The sequence below is a fragment of the Larus michahellis genome, chromosome 2, assembly GCF_964199755.1.
Source record: "Larus michahellis chromosome 2, bLarMic1.1, whole genome shotgun sequence".
Classification (NCBI taxonomy): Eukaryota; Metazoa; Chordata; class Aves; order Charadriiformes; family Laridae; genus Larus; species Larus michahellis.
In genome coordinates this window covers 124958693-124986033 of record NC_133897.1, presented here as the reverse complement: position 1 = coordinate 124986033, position 27341 = coordinate 124958693, and the positions used below count along the sequence as shown (strand labels likewise).

At 35.1% G+C, this 27341-nt stretch overlaps 1 protein-coding gene across 7 annotated transcripts in view; it reads right to left on the bottom strand.

Moving 5' to 3' along the window:
- Positions 1–27341, bottom strand: part of SNTG1 (syntrophin gamma 1) — a 352251-nt gene that overhangs the window by 36535 nt on the left and 288375 nt on the right. For all 7 annotated transcript variants that reach the window (XM_074577005.1, XM_074577004.1, XM_074577003.1 and 4 more), the window contains 2 exons: positions 15514–15630; positions 11031–11102 (listed from right to left, as the gene is read on the bottom strand). In XM_074577005.1, coding sequence (XP_074433106.1) covers positions 11031–11102; positions 15514–15630 — 189 coding nt within the window. The remainder of the gene's footprint in view (positions 1–11030; positions 11103–15513; positions 15631–27341) is intronic.

Sequence of the window (27341 nt, the reverse complement as noted above, 5' to 3'; positions counted from 1 at the left end):
TACATAGAAATAATAATTTTGCATAGAATAATAGTTTCATTTTTTTGACTAGCTGTAATTTGATGGTCTGTATGTACTTGCGTTTTTGATATCCATGTTTATGGTTAAGTCCATGGTAAGAAAAGGTCAAGTCAAATATATTTAAATGTTTTACTATAGTTTGAAAAGCATGGTTGACATACATATGAGGTATTCATTTCCTACTTAGTGGTATCTCATTCTACTTGTAAAAATAATTTGGTGCAAGGCTCCCTTTAGTACTGCTTATGCTCCTTTTAGCTGCAAGATCTTTCTTTAATTTTTCGTTTATGGTCAGGTATCTAAAAAGTGAAACCTGTATCTAACCATGTTTCTATTTGTACAATAGACAGCTGTAGGAAAAAATATATAGAAAAAGGTAAAAGATAGCTATCCAAATGTCCTTGTAAAGGTAGAAATTCAAAGCAAAATTTTGTCTTACAAATCCAACTAAGAATTGTCCAAGGACTCCACAAGTTTAACATAAACTTGTCACAAGTTTCAAAACCAGGTCCGGATTACGCAGGAGTCTTCATTAATTAACTTTTACCAAATGGTTATTTCAGCTAAAATATAAAATGTTATTCTACCCATTTAAGAATCTGCTATAACCCTGTATTTTTATAATCACGTACTAGTGAGCCAATTCCATGTTGATTTTTTAAGAACTCTTTCATGCCATTAATAATTAGCTGTAGCATTTGCCCTGGTGTTCTCAATGTGAACTGGTACAGATTCGCTGAAGAGGAACAGTCACAAAACTTGTAGCAGTATGCTAGTTCCCTACTAGAAGGAAAGCAGTCCTGCTGAAGGATGGGCTGTGAGGCAAGTCCTTGGCTTACACCCAGCTTCAGGGTAATCCAGTATCTCTGCTGACAGGATGGTATGACTCCTGCTTGCCTAATTAATAATGATGTCCATGTTAAGTGAGAGTAATAAATTTGTCTAAGGGAACCAAGCATGGCTCATTAGGCAGGTCCTTTCAAATTAAGGCAGATTGCTTCTTTATCACTGAGTAGTGACATCGCCTTCTCTTCTGCAGAGGTAATCTCTTCTCTTTTGAAAGATTGCCTTCTCCAGAAGCAGCACTGATCCTTTTCGATTTCAATTTCAGTGTCTTTTCATGTTATGTATGATGAATGCATTAAATACTCATATTTTGGCTATTACTTAAATCCGCTAAGGTGGAAGAGACCCTCAACTTTTACTATAGTCAGTGAGAGTTGAGCTGTTCTATTCTACAAAGACCTGTGCGATAGAAAACAAAGCTAGGTCTACCAGTTTCTTGCTCATTACATGATTTTTTCCAGAGGAGGTGCTCAAGAACTGTCTGGAAGTCTGGCTTACATGTAAAGTTATATGTGATATACAGAGTAATTTGGCAATAGAACTGTAAATATTAGTGACACTGGCGAGTTGTTTTTGACATGAACAACAATTCATGTAAGATGTCCAAACCATCCTAATCAGAGATGTATATCTAAACAGACAAAACAGATGTTGATTTTTGAGATAATTTTATTTCAGCTGTTGAAATGAGGTAAATATTCATATTTGTGGTATGATTTATAAGAATTCTTAATAATACGCAGATAAGAAAACAAAAAAACCCCGTTTTCTTTGTTGACTAGTTTAGACAGCCCTGCAAAAAGAAATCTTTTGTAGCATAAGCAAGATTCAAACCTAGCACTTCCATGCTCTGAAGATAAAAAGCATTCTCTCATCAATTCAAGAGTGCAATAACTCCAATGCGACTGTAAAAACAAATCACATCATGCCTTTACTCTTGCTGGCATCAGTGCCCTGATTATTTTACTGTTTGTGTCTCCTTTCACTTATCTGCTCCATCTACATAAACATAAATCCTTCTTCTAAGGGATTCTAATGATCTACTTCTTTATCTGAAACTTTGGGAACACTTTTCTTGAGCATCACCATTTGTTGCTATGGAGATGGTTCTAATAGCATGTACAGGCAACAGGGAACAGATTCACTCCAGAGTGAAAAAAAGATACTGCTTCTCCAATGTGTCCTCATTAATCAAATAATAAAGAAAAAATGACCCAGGCAGTCACGCACGTGTTTGTATTTATCTCACCTTATTTGGACCCTTCTGAATTTTAATATTAAAAAACATAAGAAAAATGTTGAAATTGCATGTATATATATATGCATTTAAAGAAACACAGAATGACAGCTAAACTACAAGTGGGCAGAATGTTTTTCAATGTCCAAATTTTATGAAAATATGTTTTCTCAAGGGGAAAAATCGTTATAATTACAGGATAACTTTTAGTTTCAATTAAATTTCCATTAGAAAGAAAGATCTGGCTGATTTCTTGAGAGAAACAGAAATGTTCATTCCCTGTAACCTACTAGATACATCAGTAAGCTTGAATTACTTTCTTATTCTGCCTGAATAAGAAAATTAATTTCCTATTCTGCCTGATTAAAAGATGATGCAGTCTCAAAGACCCTCATTTGAATCAGAGCAAGAGTCTGAACACAGGTTTCTCCTCAGCCGATGCCATAATCGTGCCTATTTCTTAATGACCTCCACTCAGAAATTAAAATAATTTATTTTAATGCTATATGAGGAAAATTTTCAAAATTTTCATAAAACAGACTAACCTTTTGGGGAAAAAAATATTCTAATGCTTTCCAGAGAAGTATTGGTGGTTATTTTCTCTGAAAGAGAAAACAGAGACTGATGGAATTATAAACAGAGATTAAAAAATGTGCTGATCACATTTCTGAGAAGATATTAATGTTTTGTATCTCTCCAAACTTTGCGGCATTATTTGCTGGAAATTAAGTTTAAGAACAGATCCCAGAAGAGTAAACATAATGATAATAGACAGCAATGCTAAGGAGTGATTCTGTCTTTTCATTCTGACTCCTTGTTTACAACTTTCTCAGATTTAAATAGTTGTAGCTGGGCTTTTTTTCCCATATTAGTTGCCTGCCTGAGGATATTTTTTATTTTCACGTTGTAGTTAAAACAGCTAAATCAGTTCTGTGAAATAAATTAGGAAAAGGAATGAAATTGGTTTGTCCTTGTGAAAAACAAAGAAAGAAAGAGACAAGCAGAACCATCCCCTGAAACTGCTTTTTGGGCTGCTATGGGGCCTCTGTTCTTTGGAATGGCAACAAATGCTTCAGGTACGGAAGGCAACCTTTACTGCCCTTGAAAAAAAATACAAGTTAAGATCTACTGAAAATGTAGATGTTCTGGCCAAAATTTGGCTGTTACCATTTTGAAGATTTCATTCTGAACGTGCTCTATCCCCATGGTGTATAGGAAGAGAAGAACCTTTCCTACGGTTCCCAGCTGTCAGGGGTTGTTATGCTACTGGCCATGGGAAATGAGAGCAGGATATACTATTTCTCCTTCAAGAGGTTATGTACCTCTTAAGAATAGAAAAAAAGCATCGGACTCAAAAACAGAACTGGGCAGACTATGTGAAAGAAAAGTCCTTTTAATTCTCACATAGTGAAATTTTTGTGGGGTTTGGTTTTTTTCAGCTTTAGATGCATTTGTTTGAAAAGTAGGAAAAGGTCTTTTAAAAGTCTTTCTCATGAAGGACACAAAAATTGGAAGCATAAGAATTAAATCTGATTAAATAAAAGGCTGGAAAATTACCCACCAAATTGATTATTCATTATAATAAAAGCATTACTTACAAGACCTCATACTTTTTTTTTTCTTTACTCTTTTTTTTTAAACACAGAATTCTTTGCTTACTCAAATAGCTTATGAATACATTATGGTAGGCTGAGAATAGATTAGGATAGCATAGCGAAAGTGTATGTGTTGGATATCAGTATGTCAGCAGATTTGTATCAGTAAATGTGCAAAAAAAATTATATTTTACACATACTCACTAATAATCACTAATCTCTGAAGAAAATTCAAAAGTGCCTATGGAAAAGAAGATCCTATCATAAAGCTACAAAATAAAAATTAATTAGGAAATTAATATTTTTGTTTTCAGTGCTGACTCTGGCTGTTGAGACTAATATGTAGACTTCCACCATGAAGAGAATGCACCAAAGGAAATTTTTGAATAGTTGTCCCTGGGACAGGAACAATTTTCTTCATATAATGAATGGGACACAGATCCAGTGAAAAAATACAGTATAGTCACTGTTGCCTGAAAGCTTATATTCCTAAATTCTTTATGTAATAAAACTCCAACATCTTATCCTAAATTTAATTATTGCAGTAGTCAGAAAGAAAGGCAGGAAAAAACTCAATTAATTAAAGAATGTGACCAGAAAATAACAGAAAATTGATAAATGCTACACAAAAAAAACTTATTAAAATTGATGGATCAGAATATATTAGTGGATAAAATCCTGAAACAATGTATCACATCAATCTTGAGACATAACCTGATTAGACTAAGACAGTGAGAGGAAACCTCAGACTTTGCATAAATCTTGAACATCTGGGATGTGAGACATATATGTGTCTTTCCAGAGTATCCTTATTCATTATTTATATTTCACACCTGATTTCTGTTCTTTTTCATCATTACTTTTGTCTTACTTTAAAAGTTGAATTTGGCTTTGCCTTTCAAGGATGTTGCAACACCACTGTGGGTCTCATAGCTAGACAGGCAGCAAAAAGCAACATCTTAGGAGCAGGTAAAGCTGATGCCTTTAACCAACAGAGGGGTCGCAGGAGTCACTTAAACGTACGTTTTCTGTATCTGTTCTTCTTCTTCTTTTCCTCTGTGTGTTTATCTTGCTGCTTCTTCTAGGAAGCAGGATCAGACTGTGAGATTGGCAGCCCCAGCCCAACACAACTGACTCTTTTTTTCCCTATGCTATTCTAATATTGCGTTAGAAATGTCAAAGAAAGGGTTTTTTTCTTTTTCAAGAAGAGAAACTTCTCTAAAATTAAAGGGAAAGAGAAAAAGCCTTACTTAATAACTTCACTTTTCGAATATGATTTCTTCCTCCTATTCTCAATCAAATAAAAACTTAACAAGCCTTTACACTGTGACAGTTGTCATGAATCTAATAACTGCCTCTTCGCTTTCAAAAAAGACTCTTACACAGTGCTGTACAGCTACAGGAACATAAATACCTTTGACACTCAGGGCCCATTAAATTTATCCAAATTAACACACCATGGATTAAGGATTGTATCACTATGTACACAGTGAAGAGAAATGAACGGACATCACATACAGAACCACAGAAAGTATGGATGATTGAGTCAGAGGTGTGCACATCTCTATGCAAGAGCAGCTACACACCAGCTTATGGTTATAGGGATCCAGTGATGGAAATTCTAACGGTCTTGTCATGAGTTCTATTTGATTACTGAATGATAGTAGTGCCTGAGAAGTTTATCGTATAACTGAAGCCAACTTAATGATGGTCTTAATGACAGTGGACATGGAGTTCATTTATGACTTTTACTATTTTTCTTAAGCTATAAGACAACTGTAATTCTAGTTAGAGTAAAAACGGATCCTCTTTTCTTTTGAAATAGTCTTAAATTTAGAACAGGAAGCAAACCAAATAATGAAAATGTTTAGAAATTAAACACTCAACAGTTTAGCACTTTTTCTATGAACGGGCACCTGGCTAAACCCTGGCTAAATATCTAATTTTCCCTAGATATAGCATTAACCTATTCATAAAAGGGATCCATTACTTACGCCTCCTAAGCAGTTTTGAGTACGTGTGAAGTGCTTTAGTGGAATCACATCAGGATGCAGGTCTCAGCCATTGAGCAAATTATGTTTATGGTATAACTCAAAATACATTCTGTACCTTCACTTTCTATGTTTATGTGTCTATTGGCATTAATTTTAAAATGTATCTGAATACATAAACATTTTCAGTAGTTTCCTATGCTTTTTATATCATCCTTTTCCCACACTTGACTTACTGGAAATGCAGAACAAAATTACAGGAAATTTAAGTGGGAAAATTAACATAACTGCATTTGAGGGTTTTACACATACTAACAACTAAATATGGAAGGAAAAACAAGTCTTCTGAGACATCAAGTTGGTCCTCATTAATATAGTAAGAAAATTATAGCTGCACTGATGTGAATGATACCCGCTATAAACGTCAATGATTCACCACCCCAACATAGCATAGACTGCCTTTCACAATTATCCTCATATTTCATTTCAGAGCTGATCTGACACCTGAATATGTTTCCAGGTTTATGCTGAATTAAATGTGCTTTTTATTGTAAATCTTCAAATATTTTTGTGTAACCCCTTGAAGATAGAAGGCAGGTAACTGAACTATAGAAAGCATTTTCTCACAATTAAAGGAGATGCTTGGATGCAGCTGAAGAGCATTAGTAACTCAAGGAAACAAGGCAAACTTGCTTGCAGAGAACTGCAATCTTTTATAGTACTCTTTATAATTTACCTGAAAAATTTAACAAACACTTTTCTAGCCCCATATGCAAAAATTGCTTAAATAATTTTTATTTACCAATTTATCAGAAACTTAAATCTTGCTAAAATATACACACTTACACATGCATGCACATGCACACACATCCAAAACACACACGTTAAAACTGCATATCAAAAATGTAAGAGGTACCAAAAAGACATACATAATTCAACCAGCTTTGAAGTACTAAGCAGGACAAGGCCATCTGCCCATTTTGGAAGCTAGTGATGTAAGTATCTGCTTTTCTGAAGTATTGAAGATTTGACCAATCCCAACATTGGAATTAGTTAGTTAATGGGGCTTTACCCATCAAAATAGAGGATAGGGTGAAACAAGCTTCTGCCAGAATAAATTAGAAATATTTATTCATAGTAAATTCTACAACCAATTCTGTTGAAAATGACTCACAGCTACATTTTAAAGTCAGAAGTGGTATCATTAGATTGTCTTGCCTGACAAATTGCTTAACACGGATCACAGATTTTCATGCACATACTAGTGTCACTGTCCCACTAGCATCAATTCGAATAAAACTGGTGGTAAAAAAAGAAAGCGGTTTAGAAGTGATCAGCTTCTCTTACCAGTGCCTTCCACTGATTAATCATCAGAACTTTTACAGTTTCTAACTTCCTCCCAATTTGAAGTTACCTGAGTTTGATTTCTACTCGCTCTTTGTTTTCACCTGTTCCTTTTTAGTGTTAAAGAGCTCTTCAATGCTTCATATTTTCTCTCTCTTAAGGTACTTCCACCCCACAATGAACAGACCTATTTAATTTTTAATAAATTACTTTGTATGCTTCCCTATTTATGTATTTACCCCCTCAGGTCTTAAGTTATTTGCATCTCCATAAATGTTCCTTTTATATCAAACATAGCCCACTGCTGTTTGCCACTATTTCACGATGAATAATTGAATCCAATATAATTAAAATGTGGTTTTTGTACTCAGCATGCTTTACCTACTTTGCATGTCAAAAATTACTATTTCAACCCAAAAATCTTGACAATGGAAAGCTTTATACTTACGAGATACGTATTTTTACATGGTATTTGAAAACTTTCCCCAGAACCATTTTTTAACAATCCAATCTTGTTTCGGTAGTACATGAATGTTTGTCAGGGTTTGGGGTATTTTTTTTACTTTTTTTACCACCCAAAACTGCAAATATTGAATTAGGGGATCACTGCTCCTTTGCTGAATTTATGTCAATAAAACTGTTTTTTACACAGTCAAAAGAGAACTTTTAAAAATCTACTTCTATGCTTCAGATTTTACTGGTCTTCCTGATTATTTAGATGGTCCTAATCACATTAAGAATAGTGACTTATGGCCTTGCTTAGGGCAAGTCTCCTCCTCTTTCTTTTCATTGTAATCTGACAGAGGGGGTGGGGTGGGTGGGGGGGTGGGCAGGGAGAATACAGTAACAAAACAGTCACTTACTAGAGGACTATTATAAATATGAATCCATTAGTTATAAATCACATAATAATCTCTGACATCTCTGATTAAGGTGCAGAAGGTCCTGCCTTTTAGGGGCTTGAGGCTGACAGAACCATAAAAATCAAAAAAGGCACCCCAGTTTCCTATATTGTTCATGAGAAGAGTCAGAGCCTTTGGAATGGATGCTAAAGGAGAAGGCACACTCCACATATGCAGGCAACTGTGAAGAAAACATTGGCCACGGTGGCAGAGGAGTTCTGAATTTTATTTAACTTGTTTGGACTATATTCCCTTCCTGCCGATTAAATCAGTGAATTCCGCTGCTGGGTGTAGACATTAATATTTATTTAGAGTTTTAATATTTTTACTGTCACCAGAAGTGGTAGTATTCTTTCATACTGAAACACTGAAATATTAATGTGTATTCAGCAGTGGTTCAGTGATTGTCTCTTCTGAAGTAGAAACACAGAATAATTCTACCTTCTCAGTTTTCCTGAAAAGAATGACATGAACTCAGTCTCTGCCATGGAAGAACAAGAAGTGCAGGAGAGGGATCACTCTGCGGTAGAAGAGTCCAGGTTTCTTTTCTTCATTTTTTTATTAGGTTTCCTGAGCTATCACGACCTCTATCAATCTCTGAGAATATAATCGCTTCAAACCCTGTTAGCCTGCCCTTTTGACATTCAACTCATTCTCCAAGGAAAACAAATTTATAATGAAAGTAGCATGTGAGGTACTATAGAAGGGAAGAAGTTTCAAGGTGATCACAAAGCACCAGAGTAACTTTTTTTAAGTTGGCTCTGCTTCAGTAATATCTATGGGGCTTGTACAAATGTGTCTAGAAACACAGACTGCGGAAATGGAGACATTTATGATGTTGGCATAAAAGCTGAAAAAACCCTTGAATCTCTACAGGGGTTCAATGTAGTAGTAATAATGGGAAGCTGTTTTTCTTGGTTTTACTTGCTTTTATATTTAGTGAAATCATGGTTAAGTCCTATAGTAGCTCCTGTAGAAAACTAGAATATGGTGAAGATTAATACTCCAATGTCAGAAGCTGTAATTTCATTGCAATGATTTTTCTACTTCCATTTTTTATTATTTACAGGTTTTAGTCAGCCAAAGAACCCATCTGAAATATTTCAGCATTTTATAAGCTTGACCACGTTGACAGACAATAAGGGAATGACTGCATAGGAATAACGTGATAAAGAAACACGTAAATGATATTCCTATATCACTTAAACTGGAATTGCCTCTCTGCTGGGATGCCCTCTGTTAATACTGACTGAAAATGGAGAATCTAAACCTCTTCCAAGACAGTTTGGAGAGCTGGATGATAAGAAAAACCAGAATCATTGTACTGGTTTCTGTGCTTCCATACAACAGCACCCCAAAGGCATTGGTTTAGGTTTTACTGCTTTATGGACTGACCCCTTGGCGGTAACTAACTTCTGCTGCATGGCTGAAAAGAGAAAAAAAAATAAAAAATCCCTGCATTGGTATACAAGAACAGGGGATAAAAGAGAAGGGGGAAAAAGAAAAGCATCTAAAAATGAGTGAATGAGAAGAGCATCAACAAATAAAAATGGTTGAAGAAATTAAAAGAAGAAGGACCTTTAAATGACAGAAAAACATATGGCATAGATTCTGTACATTCTTATTCAAACAGTATAATAAAATCTTTGGATAAGTGACACGGAAGGGTTGTCCTGGCTCCAACAGGCTTACTTCTCAGAGAAGAGCTACCTTGGTGCTTACTGTTTTCCAGGCTCAAGTCCTGAAGTAACCAGAGGCTACCAGAAAAACAAATAAATGTGCATGCCACAAGTGACATTTTTCTTCTCTCTCAAAGCCAGACTGTGCTCTAAAAGCATTGTTGATGTTACACCCTCAGTGCAATATCTTCACAGAGTGACTAACTTTTCCCGTTAATTCTCTCCCTACAAGACCACTACTGAAGAGTCAATGTTTACACACACTTGGTAGTTAAAGGACATACCACAGTGATGGGACATGTTTCATTTGGGATGTTCTACTCCTTGATGAAGACTCCAGACCTCACAGCCAAAGAACAGCAGTAAATGAACTCTTTTCAGTTTTCTGTTCCAGATTGCTAGCAAAGATGTTTTTTTTCAGACTATAAATTCGGTTTCGCACTTTTGAAGTATCTGATGTAAAAAGTTTCTGAATTTTATTGAGCTTTTCTATCTGTAATCTGCCTCCCTGAGGAAAGTATAGTGCACCTATGTGACCTACAAAATCTAGGAAATGTACCGTGTATGTCAGTATGAAGTCTTCTCAACAGGAAATACTTTTTTAAAATATGATTTTTCATACTTTTTTTTGATACTTGACTAAGATGAAACTTCAGCAAAGACCAAATTGCCTTTTGACCCCCAAAACCCAAACCCAACATACACAGGAAAGCACCTCATATGAATGGAAAGGGACATTTTTATTTTTTTTCCATCTCTTTTTCCTCTCCTCATGTTTTAGATTAAGAAATGCTGAGCATCTGGAAAACTGTTTTTCACTACTTTTAAAACAGAGTGAAGACCATTTATATTATATTTGGGATGAAATAAATAATTAAATACAATGTACAATAATGGCCCTATTCAATTTGCTACTCACAGCTTTAATTTTCTAAGCATATTTCATTATCTCTTCCCATTTATTACAGTTAAGGAAAACTGAAGAAATTGGAAAAAAAAAAACAATAGTTTTCAGAATTATATTGCATATTTTAAGGACTCTGCTTTCATTCTTAGGGAAATCTTACATTGCAGACACTGTCAGTTGCATCAACATGTTTGAATGCAACCACATTGATCATTATTTCTTTAGCTTCTCAGTTTGAAAAAGAAATTTTATAATGGTTAAATGTGACATTAAAGTAAAGCTATAAAACCCATACAGCACTATGAAGAAATAAGATTTTCCTAGTCATTTTTTTTCCAATTTTGCCATGCCTTCTAGTTTGGCTCTGTGTCTACTGACACCAGGACTTCTGATATTGACTGACTCTTTCTGCGAGGCAGTCACATGCAGTTTCCAGGTGCAGTGTTAACTTTGGGCTTGTCAACTGGTCTGACAACATGGTAATTTATTTTATACTTTCTCATCATACCTTGAGAATTTTGCACATTATCTCATAAACCGAAAATGTTTTCTCAGCTCGTGTCCAATCCCAGGTTGTGACCTTGGGAAAAAAACAAACAGAGAAACAAATCAAACAGGAAAAGAAAGTAAGTTATTTTTGTTTATTGCAAGAATTAAGTTTATTCAATAATTAAAAATCTATCCCTAAACCTTTTACATTCAGTATAATGTATACAGAAAGACCAAGCAGAGACCAAGCAAAGACCTCAGAGCAATAACTATCAGGGACTAGACTGTTCCATCCAGGCAGTGCTTAGGAGACATCCTGCCTGTCTCCTTGTGCTTACAACACAGTGCCTCTGCACGCAGGCTGCTCTGTGCTGAATGATGAGTCTTCCCCTGGGAACTGGTGGGGTTTGCGTTGAGATCCTGAGAGGATGCAGCCCTTGAATTTCTCTCACAGAGCCTTGACTATAAGAAGGCACCTTTCTCACCACTGCCCTCCTTGTAACTGCATGCCACAATTTGCTCCCAGTCACCTACTTTGTTTGCAAATCCATAGAATCAAATTGTCCAACCTTGCAATGTCCCAGACACTTACCCCACATGCCTTGAAATCCAGGGGAAAAAACTAGCAAGAAACAATCAAATATAGAGTTTCTTTTTTTCTTGCTCATGCTAATCAACTCCTAAATTCTAACAAACTAAGATTTGAAGAATAGTCTGTTTCTACTCTTTTATGAATTGACAATTGCTTTTAACAGTATTAGTTTAAAGCAACCATTTTGAACAAAACATTGCATAGATAAAAGAGCTCAATAAAATCTTGCAAGGGTAAGGGTGAAGACTTAAATAAGACAGAAAGGGATAGATAACTATATGCAGTAAGGGAAGAGTCAAGGGGATATCACAGCAATCTATAAATAACTTTCCAAGGAAACTGCGAGAAGGAAAGAGAAGAATTATTCACAGTCTCAAAAGACAGAAGAACACACAAAACAGAATGAAAATTCAGGCTATATATGAAAAAAAATAAATCTTAATGGTAAGAAGTTTCGCACAGTGGCCCAGCTCCAAAGGAAGACATATTTATCATGACAATTGTTAGGCAAGATGAAGAGGCTGATGAAGACAGAAGCTTATTCGGTTTTCAAGATTCAAGAATATAAAGTTCTCTGAAAAATGTATCATAAAATGGTATCCATGAAGAAAGCATTATGTGAGACCAATTTATCTTCTCTCTAAAACAATCATGAAGAGACACAACTTGGCTGAGAAGCATCTACGGGTTTGGATGCCTTGGTATAAAACTTTCTTGATCAAAATTATTTTGGTGTTGTATGAAAAAATTCTATCCCTAATTAATTTTTACTTATAAACACCATTCTAATTGAAACTCCTTCGAGGAAACCACAGTCACAAATGGAAAGTTCAAAAATACTGTGTCAGAGTTTCTCTATTAGAATTGTATTTATTTGCAGCCATCCTCAAACTCAGTTTTCACTATCTTATTGATGTATGTGTATTAAAACAGATTTCTAAGGAAGGGAGTGACTAATTACTAAGTCAACAAATTGTTTGATACAGAATGAGGAAGTAAAGAAATATTGGAAACATACGACCTTTATTCTTTGAGTTGTAAGCAGCTATTCAGAGATGTGACAATTGATATGTAAAATGCTTTTATCGGGGAAAAAAAGAAAGGGGGGGAAAAAAAAAAGCTGTTCTTTCTTCTGTGGACAAAATGGACAAAGAATGAACTTTCTCACCATGAACAGAGAAGTGAGGAGAGGAGTCTTGCTACAGCTCCACTGAGCCCAAAACACCAGCCACACAAGCTGAAGTCATATTGCCCCATCCGAAAAAAGTAGTTACTATTGCTGCTGAAGTGCAAAGCCATTCAAAGCTGTGTTTAAGTGCTTAATGTAGGCTCCATACTTTGGGGAAAAATATCAGAGTTCCCCCTTCTCCCCTAGTTTCCTGCTTTTGTTTGTACTTCTAAAGTCACTTCTTTTCAGGTCAAAACAAACTTCTTTCTATATAAAGATATGCTTGCCCTGTTCTCTTAATATTTTAATTTAAAAGCTTGAGTAGCAATAGAAAAGGTGTTAGCAGCTCTTTCAAGTGTATTTTTGCTGAGATTTTCAACTATAAACTGTAAGAAAGTGAAACCCAACAGATGACACACTTAATAATTCTAAAGGAGAAAATGTATCAGAAAAAAAATTTAAAAAAATGTAATTTTGTTTAAAGTTTTCAAAATGCAAATAAGATACATTAGAATTACTCATTTATCTGAGCATGGACAGTAGAAGGATTATTGATCAAACAGACAAAAAAAAAAGGGGCAAGGGGAGGCCACTGATATACACTGTTTAAACACATCCCTTCCTAATGTGTTAGACTTTGGCAGAGACCAGGGAAATACTTCCATTTGATTTTCTGGTTAAAAAGTTGGCAGCACATCTCTGTTCAGAAAACAGCTTAATCTAAGGAGTTTACACTGCAAATATAATTAAAACTGTTTTTCTTCTTATAACTACACTTTACGCATTTCATAAACAGAAGCTCTGAAACTGCAGCATTGAAAGTTTGTTCTTAATCTTTTGTAATCCCTGGAAGAGATTAATATGTATACCCACAGAATAGCTAACATAACTGCACGTGTAAAAGTTTGCATATATAAAATAGGATTTTAGAAGTCCTTTTAAAAAACCTACTGCAGTCTTTTGTAAGAAGATAATTTTGCTGGGCATATAAGTGTGCAATTATTACATACATTATATGTTTTTAAGGTAGCTCTACAAGAAATCTTCCTCTTTGTCCTTTAGAAAGCATGTTTGTCATTCTGCTTCCCTCCTACTCCATGGAGAGAAAATATTTTTCTCTATGCTTGACCTGTCTTCCTATTTTAGAATAAGAACCAGAATCTGGCAAAACAAAATCATGTTATGCTTGCAGCTCAGCTGAAACAAGACCTATAAAGACTTCAAGGATTGGTGGCAGCAGCTTGCCAAAACGGTCCTAACTCACATCACCGCTGTTCACAGTCCTGTTATGAACATGTCCCACCCACACCCATTAATCATCACCCATCATCCATTTACCCACCAGCAGCACATTACTCCTGGAAATTTATGACTGAATCCTTCCTTCCATAGTATTTACAAAAGAATGATCTACCTCTTCTGTATTAAACAGAAGCTCTCAGCATTGTTTCTGCTTCTGTCTAGTGTCTAGAATGGAGGTGGCTTTATTTGATGGGCAGCAAATGCTCACGTAAGTCATGTAGCTCGTGTAGGCAAAAGCCATGAGAGCTGCTTTTGAATTAAGGTGCTTGGAAGCATAATCTGACACTTTAATCTGATCCCGAAAAATATCCCTCAACAAAAGCCAAACTCCCATGACTAGCCATGGGCGAGACAAACTCTCACACCAGTGAACTAGTGTACCAACATTGAACACGCAAACTTTTCATTTCATACTTACTTCCATTCTTCATTGTCTTTCACATGGTTTTAAACACTTTGCTAAACAAACATGAATAGTGACTGATGGATGATGTAAAGACTTGCAAGCTGGCTTTGAACTATGTCAGAAACAAGTTACCCGGAGAGGTGGTAGACGCGCCACCCCTGGAAACTTTCAAGGCCAGGCTGGATGAGGCTCTGAGCAACCTGGTCTAGTTGAAGATGTCCCTGCTCATTGCAGGGGAGTTGGACTAGATTTTTAAATGTCCCTTCCAACCTAAACCATTCTATGATTCAGGTAGGAAGGAGCTACAGCCTGGATCCAGCAACACAGGGTTTAGCAGCAGTCAGAAAGGTCACCCAATGAACGGAACAAATTAATCCATGTGACTCTCTCTGCTGCTGGTATGGGACTGCTACTGGCTCCTTAGCTACTGGCTTAAAAGACAGCTAGAAGATATGTCTGTTTACTGCAGTTTAGAGGTGCCACAAAACTGTGAAAGTAAATTGCTGAGTATGAGACAACAGCTAAAATTTTGCCCACTGCTGCCAGTCAGATTCCAATTAATGTATTTAACCTAAACAATTTCATTTGCTTCCCTACCTTCCTTTTGTCATTCCCAAGCAGAATGAAAGTTACATTCAGGATGAAATCTCAATTTCCACAGCATGCAAAAAGCTTTGATATTTCCCCAAATCTCAGCAGTTTGACTTTAAAATGATAGTTCTGTTTAAATCTAACCATCTTGCTTCAGGATTGTTCTTCCTGCCAAAGGAAAATGAAAAGCCCCCTTTTAACACAAGTAGATTTCTCTTGTATTTTTCTAAGTGCCCAGGTAATTGGGGGGAAGAGAAATTCTTGTTAGATGCCCAATTATCTGATGAACAGCCATTTGCTATACCCTTGAACTTTTCAGTGCTGTAAGTTGCAATCCTGTTAGCTCAATGAGTGATATCTTATCGTGAAAGCCTTGGACACATTACGTTAAATTATTTTATTTAATAACATTTATTCCCACTTAGCATGAGAAATATACTTACTGGAGGTGCTATAAATTTATACAGGGAAGATCCCCTCAGTGCTAGAAACTTTGGTGTGTACATTCGATCCTGAAGGGTGTCTTGTTCCCGTTCTTCCGTCCAGCCCATGTAGACTATCTGACAGAAAAATCAATAGTGTTGACACATTCCTCAGACACTTTCTTCAAATGAATTGCAAATATTTCATGCAAGTAAGATGATGTCTGTCAAATTTTACACAGCTACAAACCTTCAACCACAGGCACAATATGGTGTATTGGCAGTTCAATTACAATCACGCATTTGTATAAAGAATGCCTGTTATGACAACCAAAAAACATCAGAACAAATATTTATTGTACTAGCAACAACAAAAAAGCTAACCCACATACTCAGTGGACGTTAAAGGTCTATTATCTCATTAAATGCTCCCTGAAGTAATTCTACATATTTGCTGACAGATCACAGCAGAGAAATTGAATGCAAGTGAAGTGTAAGGAACTACTAGCCAGGAATACAAAATCAAGTAACTGTTGTTACACTGCAATGTAGATACAGTCTCCACATACAAATTCACAATTATGCATTAAACAATATGATCTTACGGATTTTATTTCCAAATAATGACAAGCTTTTTTTTTTCCCTTCTAAAAATGCCTATGTAGGAGTTTTGAACCTCCTTTCTTAGGAATAGCAAATTAACAGACTGTTTTCAGACACTATTTTGAACAGACTTCATCTACAGCTGAGAAGTAACCAGAATGCTGTCGGCTCTTATGACTACTTGCAGATCTTCCGACATAGATGTATGAACTAGAACTTACTCAAACCCATTTTAGGATCTAATTCCCTACCTATCCATCTATTACGTTTGAGCAATTTAATATCAAATCCTTAAAGAGAAACAGAGTATGAGTCACCACTATGCCAACTTCTGGAGAACATCTGAACAGGGAGTAGACACAGCATGCAACTTTTGATTTATAACCATGCCATTAGTAATAAAATACAATTTCCAGTGCGCACTGGTACACTACTGCTATGGAAAATAGATCAACCCGTATTTCATACAGTGCTGCTAATGGAATAGATCTATTTTTAAATTGCTTTGTGAAACTGATTTCTCCATTACTTAAGCATGGGGCATACTCTGTCTTAAATGTCAGTAATGAATATATAAGAAAAACAGTTTATGAAAAATAATTGCAATCATATTAATAGTCAATGAGTTAGTAAGTTTACCAATGGTATAAAGGTACCTAAAATGAATGTTTGTACTGCATGTTTTATCCTTTGAGACCTTGTATGTCATATACTTTTTAAAAAGCGTTTCATACAAGTTTATACAAGTTGTGAAGAGATTTTTCATCAACAGTCCTTCACGGAATATACATTAAAATAAACGGGGGGTGTGGGGTGTGTGGGGGTGTCTGTTTTGTTTTGTTTTGTTTTCCTTTTTTTTATTTTTTCTGTTGGATTGTACTATAACACACTGGATTGTATAACACACTGGAAATTAATGGCTTTTTCAAATCCCCATGTATGAAATCTACACTACTACTCTCCATCACAGTTTATTAGACATTTTATGGTCTATAAACAGAGACAGGGAGAAAGTCCATTCCTCTAACACTTACAGTTAAACCTCAGCATTTAATTCTTTTGCCAATAGCAAACACTAACACTGTAATATAGTCTTGGATCCAATGAACAATATGTGTTTAAGTATCTGCTGGTTTGGTGCTTAAACAAGTTTATGAAACTCAAAAAGAAGACAGAGCTGTACCACAATGCTCAAGAATCAAGCAGAGTGCTCAACACTATATTCTCATGCAATAACTAAAAAAGCCACATTCTCTGAAATCTCATCCATTCCTGAAAGAAGAAATAGTTAGAAAAAAAAACATTTGACAGGTATAGTAAAAGAAGTTTTAAATTATTCCAATTCAATGTTTATTCAATTTTCCCTCATTTCTGCTGTTTCGTATGTTACCCAATGCAGGATAAGTACAGATCCCCATCCCTCTGACTTGGCAGGAATCTGTAGAGCTCAGTGACTGACACAGACTACAGAAAAGAGTAAAAGTAGCATAAAAAATTGAACTGCCACGTGCACAAGTTTGGCACATTTTCCTCTCTGTAACTGAAAGAGAATGAATGACTGAGATATCTATGCTTTTAAATCAATTAAACTGAATTGATTTGGTTCTATCTTGATTTGTTTCATTAAAATCAGACACACAGTAAGATATCATCTTGCCTGATGATATTTAATATCACTGTAGCACTGCACGTAATCTGTTTTCAGTTAGTGTTTTTCTTTTTCACATTCCTCATTTCTGCTTCTGCTATTCACCAGAATAACAGGATACTGTCAGTCATGCTGTGCAGATGTATTGATATTTCACATTTGATTGCCTTAACACTAAAGTACCATGAAATTGCTCCTTTAGATATTTCTCCCTTGCCTCTGTAGATCATGAGGAGAAATTAGATTGATTTTTCAGACAACCTGCTGTACCTAGGTTTTATGAACAAAAAAGTATTTCTCCTTCAGACTAAATACCTACTATTAAACATACAGAAGAACTGTTAAGCAACGGCTGTATGATTGTAATTAGGAACATTTACAAAGTTTTTTGAGTGCATGTGCATATTCACATGTTTTGATTATAATAGCATGGGCTGGATTCTGGAAAACAGGGCAAAACTCAATAAATACTTGATAACTATTTTAATTACGTGTTCCTAAAGTGGTCTCAGTTTATCTAAGCACACTGAACATGTGAAGTTAAATAAAATATGTAATTTTTACATAATGAAGCTAAGAAGCTGTTGAAAATTTTTCACTTATGAGATAAAATAGAGGCCACGTGCTTGAGAGATTTATGTTACTGGTAAACATTTTGACATCTAAAAATCCTTGACTCTGAACAGCTTCAAAAAATTATTTATTTGGAAAGGGATCTTAAGTTTCCAATTTAATAGTTCATATGTATATATTTGTTGAAATAGTGGACGAATATGAAACTTGCCTGTGAGTTTTGGAACATATCTTAATGCCTTACATGTGGACTTGGCCCAAAATAAGGAATTTAATGAGATTCTGTCTGAAAAGAAATGTCTACAACTACAGACAAACAATGAATGGAAATAAAGGTGAGTCACAAATAGACAGTGCATAGCATGCCCCTTTATAAATTTAAAAACCAGGCTAGTTTTTCAATCTTAGAAAAGTTTTTTTGAGTCCCTATAAACTGATGACCATTATCAAAAAAGGTGGCAGTGGAGGGGAAAACAGATTTTATTTGTGGTAACATTACACTTACTTAAAAGATAATTTTTGTAGTCCTGGTTTCTAACTTACCTGAAGTAGCTCATTCTACAAAATCAAATGGTGACACAAATTAGTTAACTTAGTGGCTCAGTTTCAGTAACAAAGATTCAGTAAGTTATTATGGTTTATGAGTTAAATCATGTAGAGTTAAAAAAAAAACAAACTATATCTAAATGATAAATGAAGCAGGACATTTTCTTCAGTCAGAACTCTGCAATCTCCTAATTTAGTATGAATTTACATCACACTGATATCCTAATCAAGCAAGGTAAATTGGCATAAATTTCTGATATTTCATATCAGTCCAACATATTGCTAAAATGAATTAAATAGCCTTGACTTTCAGAGAGACTTCTCCAGAGTTTTTACACAAATTTTATTATATTTTAAGAAGAACAAGAAAATTTCCTGAAAATGAAATGTAAAATGTATGTGACATTAAATGAGTGAGGCGATTCAACGATCAGAACAGATGCACCAACAGCTTTTTATCTTGGAAGTCTCATATTCATACTCATATTATGTGAAACAGTGCTGTAGGGCAACAGGATAAACATGGAGTCAGAAGACAAATATGTCAGACAACATGGGAAAAATGATGAAGGATGAGGAACTCAGACAATGCTCTCTACTCTGGTTTTAATATAATTTTCTCTGTATTATAGTCGCAAAATTCATTATAGTCAATTGTTAGCAGAAAAACAATAAAACCACACTAAAATGGAGGAAAAAAGCGTGATTGTAATACAACCATTGGCAAAAACAGTCCTGTATTTAAAAGGTTTAGGATTTTTATGCTGAGTAAGAATTGTTTTTCAAAATCAACAGAAGAACTAACCATATACAATCTTGAATGAATGCTAGGAAAAATGTGCTTTACTGTAAATGTAGTCAAGATGTCTCCTATCCTATTTTTCAGGTCTGTGAAAAGCTCGATAAACTTTCCATAAATATATATATTTTTTTTTTAAATTCCTGTGAATTATTTTCTATCTTCTTCCCAAACAAAGTCAACTAAAACAAGGCAGTCTGCATATGAAAAATAATCTCGAAGAAACAGAAGACAAATGACAATGAAAGGTTATTTTACATATGTTTCAGATTAGATTTAAAATAATCTGAAGTCTCATTTGTTTCATTGTGTTTTGTGACAAATAAACATCAGTAACGGTCAGTATTTTCTAGAAAATTATGACATGAAATTATTAATAGCAGAGGAACAGCTTTGGCATATATCCCCTTTACCTTTTATTTCTGAACTTCAAAATTTAGAAATGAACTACTTTTGGTTTGAATTGTGGATGGAAATGGTCCTGGGCAACCTGCTCTAGGTAATCCTACTTGAAAGGGAGTTTGGGCAAGATGACCTACAGAGGTTCCTTATAATCTCAACCATTCTGTGATTCTGTAAAATGAGAAAAATTAGGAATGCATAAAAAGAGAAAATGATTGCTTGTAAAATACTTTCCCCCTTCAGTTCTCCTCTGTTATATCTCCTCCTTTCTATCCTATGTGCTTTAGAGCTACCACTGACAAAGACGACCGCCATATTTTTGAACCACCTACGTACTGCTGACTTATAGATTATTCAATGTCTAAGCATTTCCCTTATTATTGGAGATTATAAAATTATTATGGAAGATTGTAAGATTACACATCTATTGAATCTCATATAGCTTAATTTCCTTCTGGATAAGAACTCTTGTTGTCATCTTGTTACCGGACCAAGGCTGTTCTGTTTTTTAAACAATCACGCAAAAATTAAGGAAATATTTATGAACCTTAAAGTAAACAGTACCAGAGAAAGCAGAAAACACTTCTTAATTATGGAAGATGATTTTTCCCTTACACTCCAGATAACTGAACACTGATATCAGAGACTGAAAACAGGGTATATTTGCTTCCTTAGCACACAATATCATAATCAGAGTGAAGACAGCTGTTTAGGGTAACAAAACTTGCCTGCACCTCTGCAGACATCTGTCCAACATTTACAGCACTGTTTGAAAAACCTGCATTACAGTTTGCACTATATCCAACACCACCCCATAAGAAATTTTAGCATTTGCTCAATGACATCTACCAGATCTTGCTAGAAATCAAGACTGTATTGACTACTTCATGCCTTCACGCCCTTCACAGATTTGAAAAGCAATGGCTACCTATGGATACAGGACAGCTTTCTGAACAGGTAAAGATCTGTACTTTGCTTTTCCAAGTTTCTCACAATCTTTTTGTTATAATCTACTAATCCAGAGCAACATTTTGTCTCATCCATTCAGTTTTTCACCTAATGTTACATGTTAATAGCTGCAGTTTACTTCAAAGCACTCATTTTATTTATTTAAGACTTCTAAGTATCTGTTCATTGCAATAAATTCTTCTAAAGACAAAGTCAATTTGAACATTAATGGGGCAGCTGTGTGCCTTTGTCAAAATGTCAACATTGAAAGATGGGGTTTTTTTGCTTCCCTTAAATTATTCAAGTCAATGAACAATTACATGTATTTAAAATTCATTACAATTTGAATTTGTTCATTTTAATAGAGCATTAGCATTTAGAAAGTACAGCATTTCTGTTCAAGACTATTTTTAAGAATGATTGTATGCAGCTGTTTTTACAAAGATGGATTTCAATGCAAAGTGCAGTATTAAATACCAATCTATATTAATTTGGAGGGTGTGTGTGTGAAATTACTAGAAGGAATCAGTACAAAAATAACTCATGCTAGTCCCGACTTGCAGGATATTGACTGGGTAATTACAAGAAAAAAATCATCAACCAGAGTAGCCAGCCAGCATATGGGAAAACCCCCTGAATTGCACAAGGGATATGTGCATTTTACATGGGATTGAGTTAAGCATTTTCCTGATTAATAGGTATGGTAGCTAGATGATGAAAAAATATATCTTGTGTTATCTAGAGCGATCTGACTTCCTCACTTGAATGAGCCTCCCTTCTTCTTGCAGAGACTTCCGCATAACTCACCTTTGGAGCAATTTAGCACATCCCTGAGCAGGTTCATTTGGCTGCCAGGTTTATCACTGAGGAGACTCAGTCCCGCTGCCACCACAGGCATTTTACAGCCGACCTGAGAAGCCTCAGACCTTCTCTGACACTCTCAGAAGAGCAGCTCTCGGCAAACTCTTTGATACAGAGCAGGTCTTACACACATCCTGGATAAAAAAATTACTGTACATCACACTGTCATCATTCCGCCTCCTTTTGCTGCTGTGTAACTGCAAACAGTAGGATTCTGTTTGGTTTTGTTGGGGTTTTTTGTTTTTTTGTTTTTACTAGGGAAACCATCTTTGATATACTGTCGTATCTGAGTTCCTGCCTGTCTATTTTTCACCTACTGAATTTATGATCCATCACAAGGAGGGCTGTCACTTTTAATCCAGGATAAAATTTCTGGGTTTTTTGAGGGTTTAAAACAGATAGTGCAAGAAAGAAAGCTCAGCACTCAGGTGGCAAGAAGGTAAACATCATCTATTCTAAAGCCCAGTAGCCTGACCGCGTTTAGGACTTATCTTTTGATTAATGTCTCTTTTTTAGCTCTTATAAATGTACACAGTATAAATGTAATACATTTTTGAGACTCTCAAGTATAAGTGGGTCAAACAAAAAAAAATATTTCAGATAATCGACCTGGCAGGTATGGCCTCTTCTTTCTGATGAACAATGTGTCACATTCATCTTTGTCACCTCAGGTTAGATTACTGAAACATGCCGAATGAAGTAAAAGATCAGAACATTACAAGTCACTAGACAGCATCTTTCAGACTTTTGATGGTGCCGCCAAGCAAACAACTGACATACTCGTCTTTCTCAGGTACCAGTGTGCGTGAATCACTTATGAAAGCATTTATTATCATGCTTAACTTGCCCCAGGAGTAGTTTTCAATTAGATTTCAAGGACTGGTTCCAGATACTGTTTGGATTTCCATTTTCTGTTTCTCTGTAAAGGACTGGTAAGAAGAACTTGGTCAGGAGTAGTGCAATTCAGGCTATCTGGTCGCCTCTGACAGATCATACTACTCACGAAGCTGGTTTGTTTGCATCCTGAAAGCCTGCTAAATTTCTGCTTACTGAGCTCCACCCAAAGGAGAAGGTAAGCATAAAAGTGTGAGAACCCCAAATGTCTGAGTATATAAAAAACACAGACGATGTGTAATAGATCAGACTTGTTTGAAATTAATTTTAGCAATATAAATTTTGAGTTTGTATAACATGAAAATTACATTTCTATAGAATTAGATGTTTGTACTTCAAAGTGCTCACAAAGACAGAATAAAACTTCATATAGCATATTCTTAAAGCTGTCTTTTAAGTTTCTGGTGTCGCTGCTTGCACAGCAAAATAAACATATCTGACAGAAATCCCTTTTTTTGGTAACAATAACTTCACAAGACCTGACTTACAAATATTTTTATAACTTTGTGAGATTGTAGTTTGAACTATTTACAAAATTAGCAGTGCAGCTATATATGTAAGTATACAAAAGCCTATTTCAGATTAAAACATCATATTTAAATGCTTCGTCCTCTGATGAAATCAAAATCAAAATTCTATGGAATAATGTTATTCATGGCTACTGCATGAAGACTATTAGGGAGCAAAATTTTTACTTTCCGTTCATAGTCATTTAAATAGCAATACTTACGAAGTCATGAAATTAGTTATTAATGTTTGATAAACATCTTTTGCTCTTTATATTGAGAAACTGTCCTACCTGATTATCAAAAAAAAAAAAAGACTTCTGCAAGATTAAATTGTTCTTAAGGCTTTCTCAGAGCTCTCAGAGAACACAATTACTGCTTATGTGCTCCCAGAATAATAAGCACAAATAAAATCTCCAAAAATAATTGAATAAATTTAGACTAGTTGCTTTTAGCAACTCATTCATTTTTTAGAGAATTCAATGCATGTAACTGAAAGAAGAAAAAGTCATCAAGAGGTGAAATCTTATTTTCAAAAGTGCACAGAGTACTCAATTTTCTGCATAAATCCACTGTTTTTCAGCTTTCATAATCCATGTTCAGTTAATGAATTGTTTTGAATGGAGTGTGATTGAGGAAGTAGGAGTAGTGACATGGGTTTTTCTTCCTTCCTTACCGGCACTGTGATTTTGCTGTGAGAAAGAAGGTCTATGAAAGGTCAGCTGGTGGCTAGGTAACTTTTTTATTATGAAAAAAATTGATAAAAGGTCAAGGAAAGTTGCTAAGAACTCGCAGCATCAAGGGAAGGACTGTGTTAATACAACAAGCTAAAACAGCATTTGAAGCCAAGTTTCACATTCACAGACATGCACACAATGCATCAAATATTAGAGCCAATTAAAAAATAATAATATATAAAATCCTTCAAAGATTAATGACTACGGCGATCAGAAACATGACGGCAAGTGGCACACAAAACTGTTGGGTATGGTGTAATAAGCATTTCTTTACAACTGCTAACGGGAACAGATGTCCCTTTTAAGGACAGTTATTGAATTTTCTTCTTAAACTTTCTGGGCATCTACCTCCAGCAACTGCCAATCGGTGCATAGCAGCAAAGTTTCCTGAGAAGGGAAATAATTTTGAAGTCTTATCTACTAATGGATTAGTCTGAAATAACTGAAGGCCACACAGCTCTCCTACAGAATACGAAAATTTGCAGATGATAAGTATTTGATGCATCTGCACAGTGTCTTCAGTGGACCAACATTGCTGGTGCCATTTAATAACAGGCAAAATAAACAGGCAGTATAAAAATTTAATGTTTGAATCAATAAAGAATACTCCCTAAGGTAATTTTATCATTAATTAGCTATACCAAATAACCTTTTGTCTAATGAATGTATAATTTTTGAGATCATTAAGCAATATATCTAATTAATTTCTAAATAGAAATGATAAATATTCTTCCTGTTCTATAAAAAATGAGCAATGCAGTAAAACTTCAGATTATATTTCATTTCATATCATGTCATAAGAAACTGTAAACTAAGCCATAAATTTTACATGTATGGATAACACGGTGATTCCTTCCTTCTCAGAAACATCAGACAACACTTATGCTCTGATCTTCCTTTAAGTCAAAGTGTATTTCAAAGATATGTATATAAAGAAATTATCATAAGTGGGAGGAACAGAACACAGAATTCTGAAAGCAAGACATTCTCACAACCATATTTGTGACTTATTACTAACTCCACAACATCAACAGGAATGACTAACATTTTTCTTTATTGTTAATCATTACCCTGATTAAAAACTGACAAATATGACTTTGCTTTTGACAGTATAAAATTGATTTAAAGTAAAAATTCTAGACAATCACCAAATTCATCAAACACAAAAAATCACTAAATGAAAAAAAAAAAAGTTAAGAAAATACCTCTAAAATGTCATCAGAAACATAGTATGGAAACACCTAGTTTGAGCTTTCCCTTTTGTTTCAAATAATTCTGCACGTCAGTCTAATGAGCTGAATGCCATTAGGAAAGTAAGCTTGCATTCATGCTTATTTCATACTTCCTAGCCACATATCAAGTACCAGAAAATTTTGAAAGCTATAGATTTTTCTTTTTTTTTTCTTTTAAGCAGATTTTCAGTGGATTTTGAAGGGCTCATGAAGACTACATTTGAAAAAAATTACAGTCGAATGGATCAAACTTGCAGCACTTCTAACAAAAGTATTCATCTTCCATTATGGCTAAAGAGAGATAACATTATGGATCATTGCTTTTCTCTTTCACCTGCCTTCAGAATTTGAACTTTCAATGACAGAAGCCTGAAAAATAAACTATTTTTATAAAAACAAATAAATATACTGAAACTGAAATCCAGAGTAAATCCTCGCCAGATCGACAGAAAGAGAATTATTCACTATCTTGTGGCATTATGTCAAAGAAATCATATACCAAAGCACCTTTGTCTTTTAGTAGTCAAAGAAGAAGAGAAAATTTTGAAATATTTCTCTTAGTATGAGATGTTTGAAATCTCCATTCTTACAGACATTCAGAACTTGACTGGGCAAAGTCCTGAGCAACTTGACTTATGTTGGCTATTCTCTGAGCAGGATTTTGACTGGATGACCTGCAACAACTCATCCAATCTGAAAAATTCTGTTATTCTATGAGCCTTGGATCTCAAAGCTGTCATATCTGTCTTGGAATCCGTTTTAAAAAAGTCCTGACTTACTATTCCTAGCAAACCAGCTTCAGTATTGTTATTATTACAGTGCCACATTATTTGGCAGCACACACACTAGTACATACAAAAGGTAGCAGTTCACATTTCACAATCCACTTGTAGCTCTCCGGGTTTTTCTGAATTCACTAATTTTATATCTACCTTCATCTTCAATGGCACAGTGTCTCTAACTTCTCACTACACACTTTCATCCTTAAAATACGCTCTGGAAAGGAGTTTTTAGTACAGACTGCTTGCAGGTAAGGTACCCTTGAGAGTGAAGACAGCAGGACTCTTCTATTACTCATAAACAGCTATTGAGAAATGAAAGAGGAATCCTATCATCCCCTCTCAGTTGTTAATGGGGTAGAGGGCAACTGTTATGATTTGTGAAAGACTGATATTCTATGGAGATTGCAGAGGAAGGGAAAGAGGAGGTGAGAAGTCAGATGAGAAGAGAACAGAGATGCTAAATATCTTGAAATTACTTGAAATTCAATTGAATTTCTAAACAGAATGGAAAAGCTGGTGTGTAAAAGACTAATGATATATAACTTGCATTCTTACTCACTCTTAAAGTAAATAAAAATCTTCCTAAATTACTAAGAAAGAAGTAGGGCTACTCTGGAATCACTTTATATATTAATTTTCAAACAGTGGTATCCAAATACAACTGCGTTGAGTTCAAGAACCAGAATGCAGTCCTATTCTGAAAGACAGTAAGGTAGAGGAAAACTACTGCTAAAATGTCTCCTCTAGAAACTGAGAAAAACCTTATGGGATTATTAGATCAAGAACATGCTATTCAGTATATTCTACATAATATTGTTCTCATGCTTCTCTTCATAACTTGATTTTTAACAAGTATTTAATTTTTTTGCTTTGTTAGAGTAAAGCGTGTTTTAATTTGCCTGGCGTTTAGATTGAAACTAGGCTATCCTGAGGATCTTTTGCTGGTCATATGCCAATGGCCTCTGACAGGGAGTTAGCAGTAGAGTTCATAACATCTATTGAACTCATGTCGTACTTAATTATTTTTCAACAAGGGGTGATGCCTGTCAATAGTTGACTTCTCTCCGACATCTCAGTATTTCCATGGATTTTGTAGTTTCTCCAGAAAATCTCGGTCTTTAAGGAGTACTACGTAACAATTATTTTGCATTAATATCTGAACTTTATTCCACTCATTTCTTTTTTTTTAATGCAAAGTGTCCCACCATCATGAACAACTGAAGGATACAACCCATATAGGATGTAACTGCCGCAAAATTGCGATTGGGTCCTGAATGAAGCTCTAACTTCAGTGTTAGACACTGAGGCTCTGTATCCA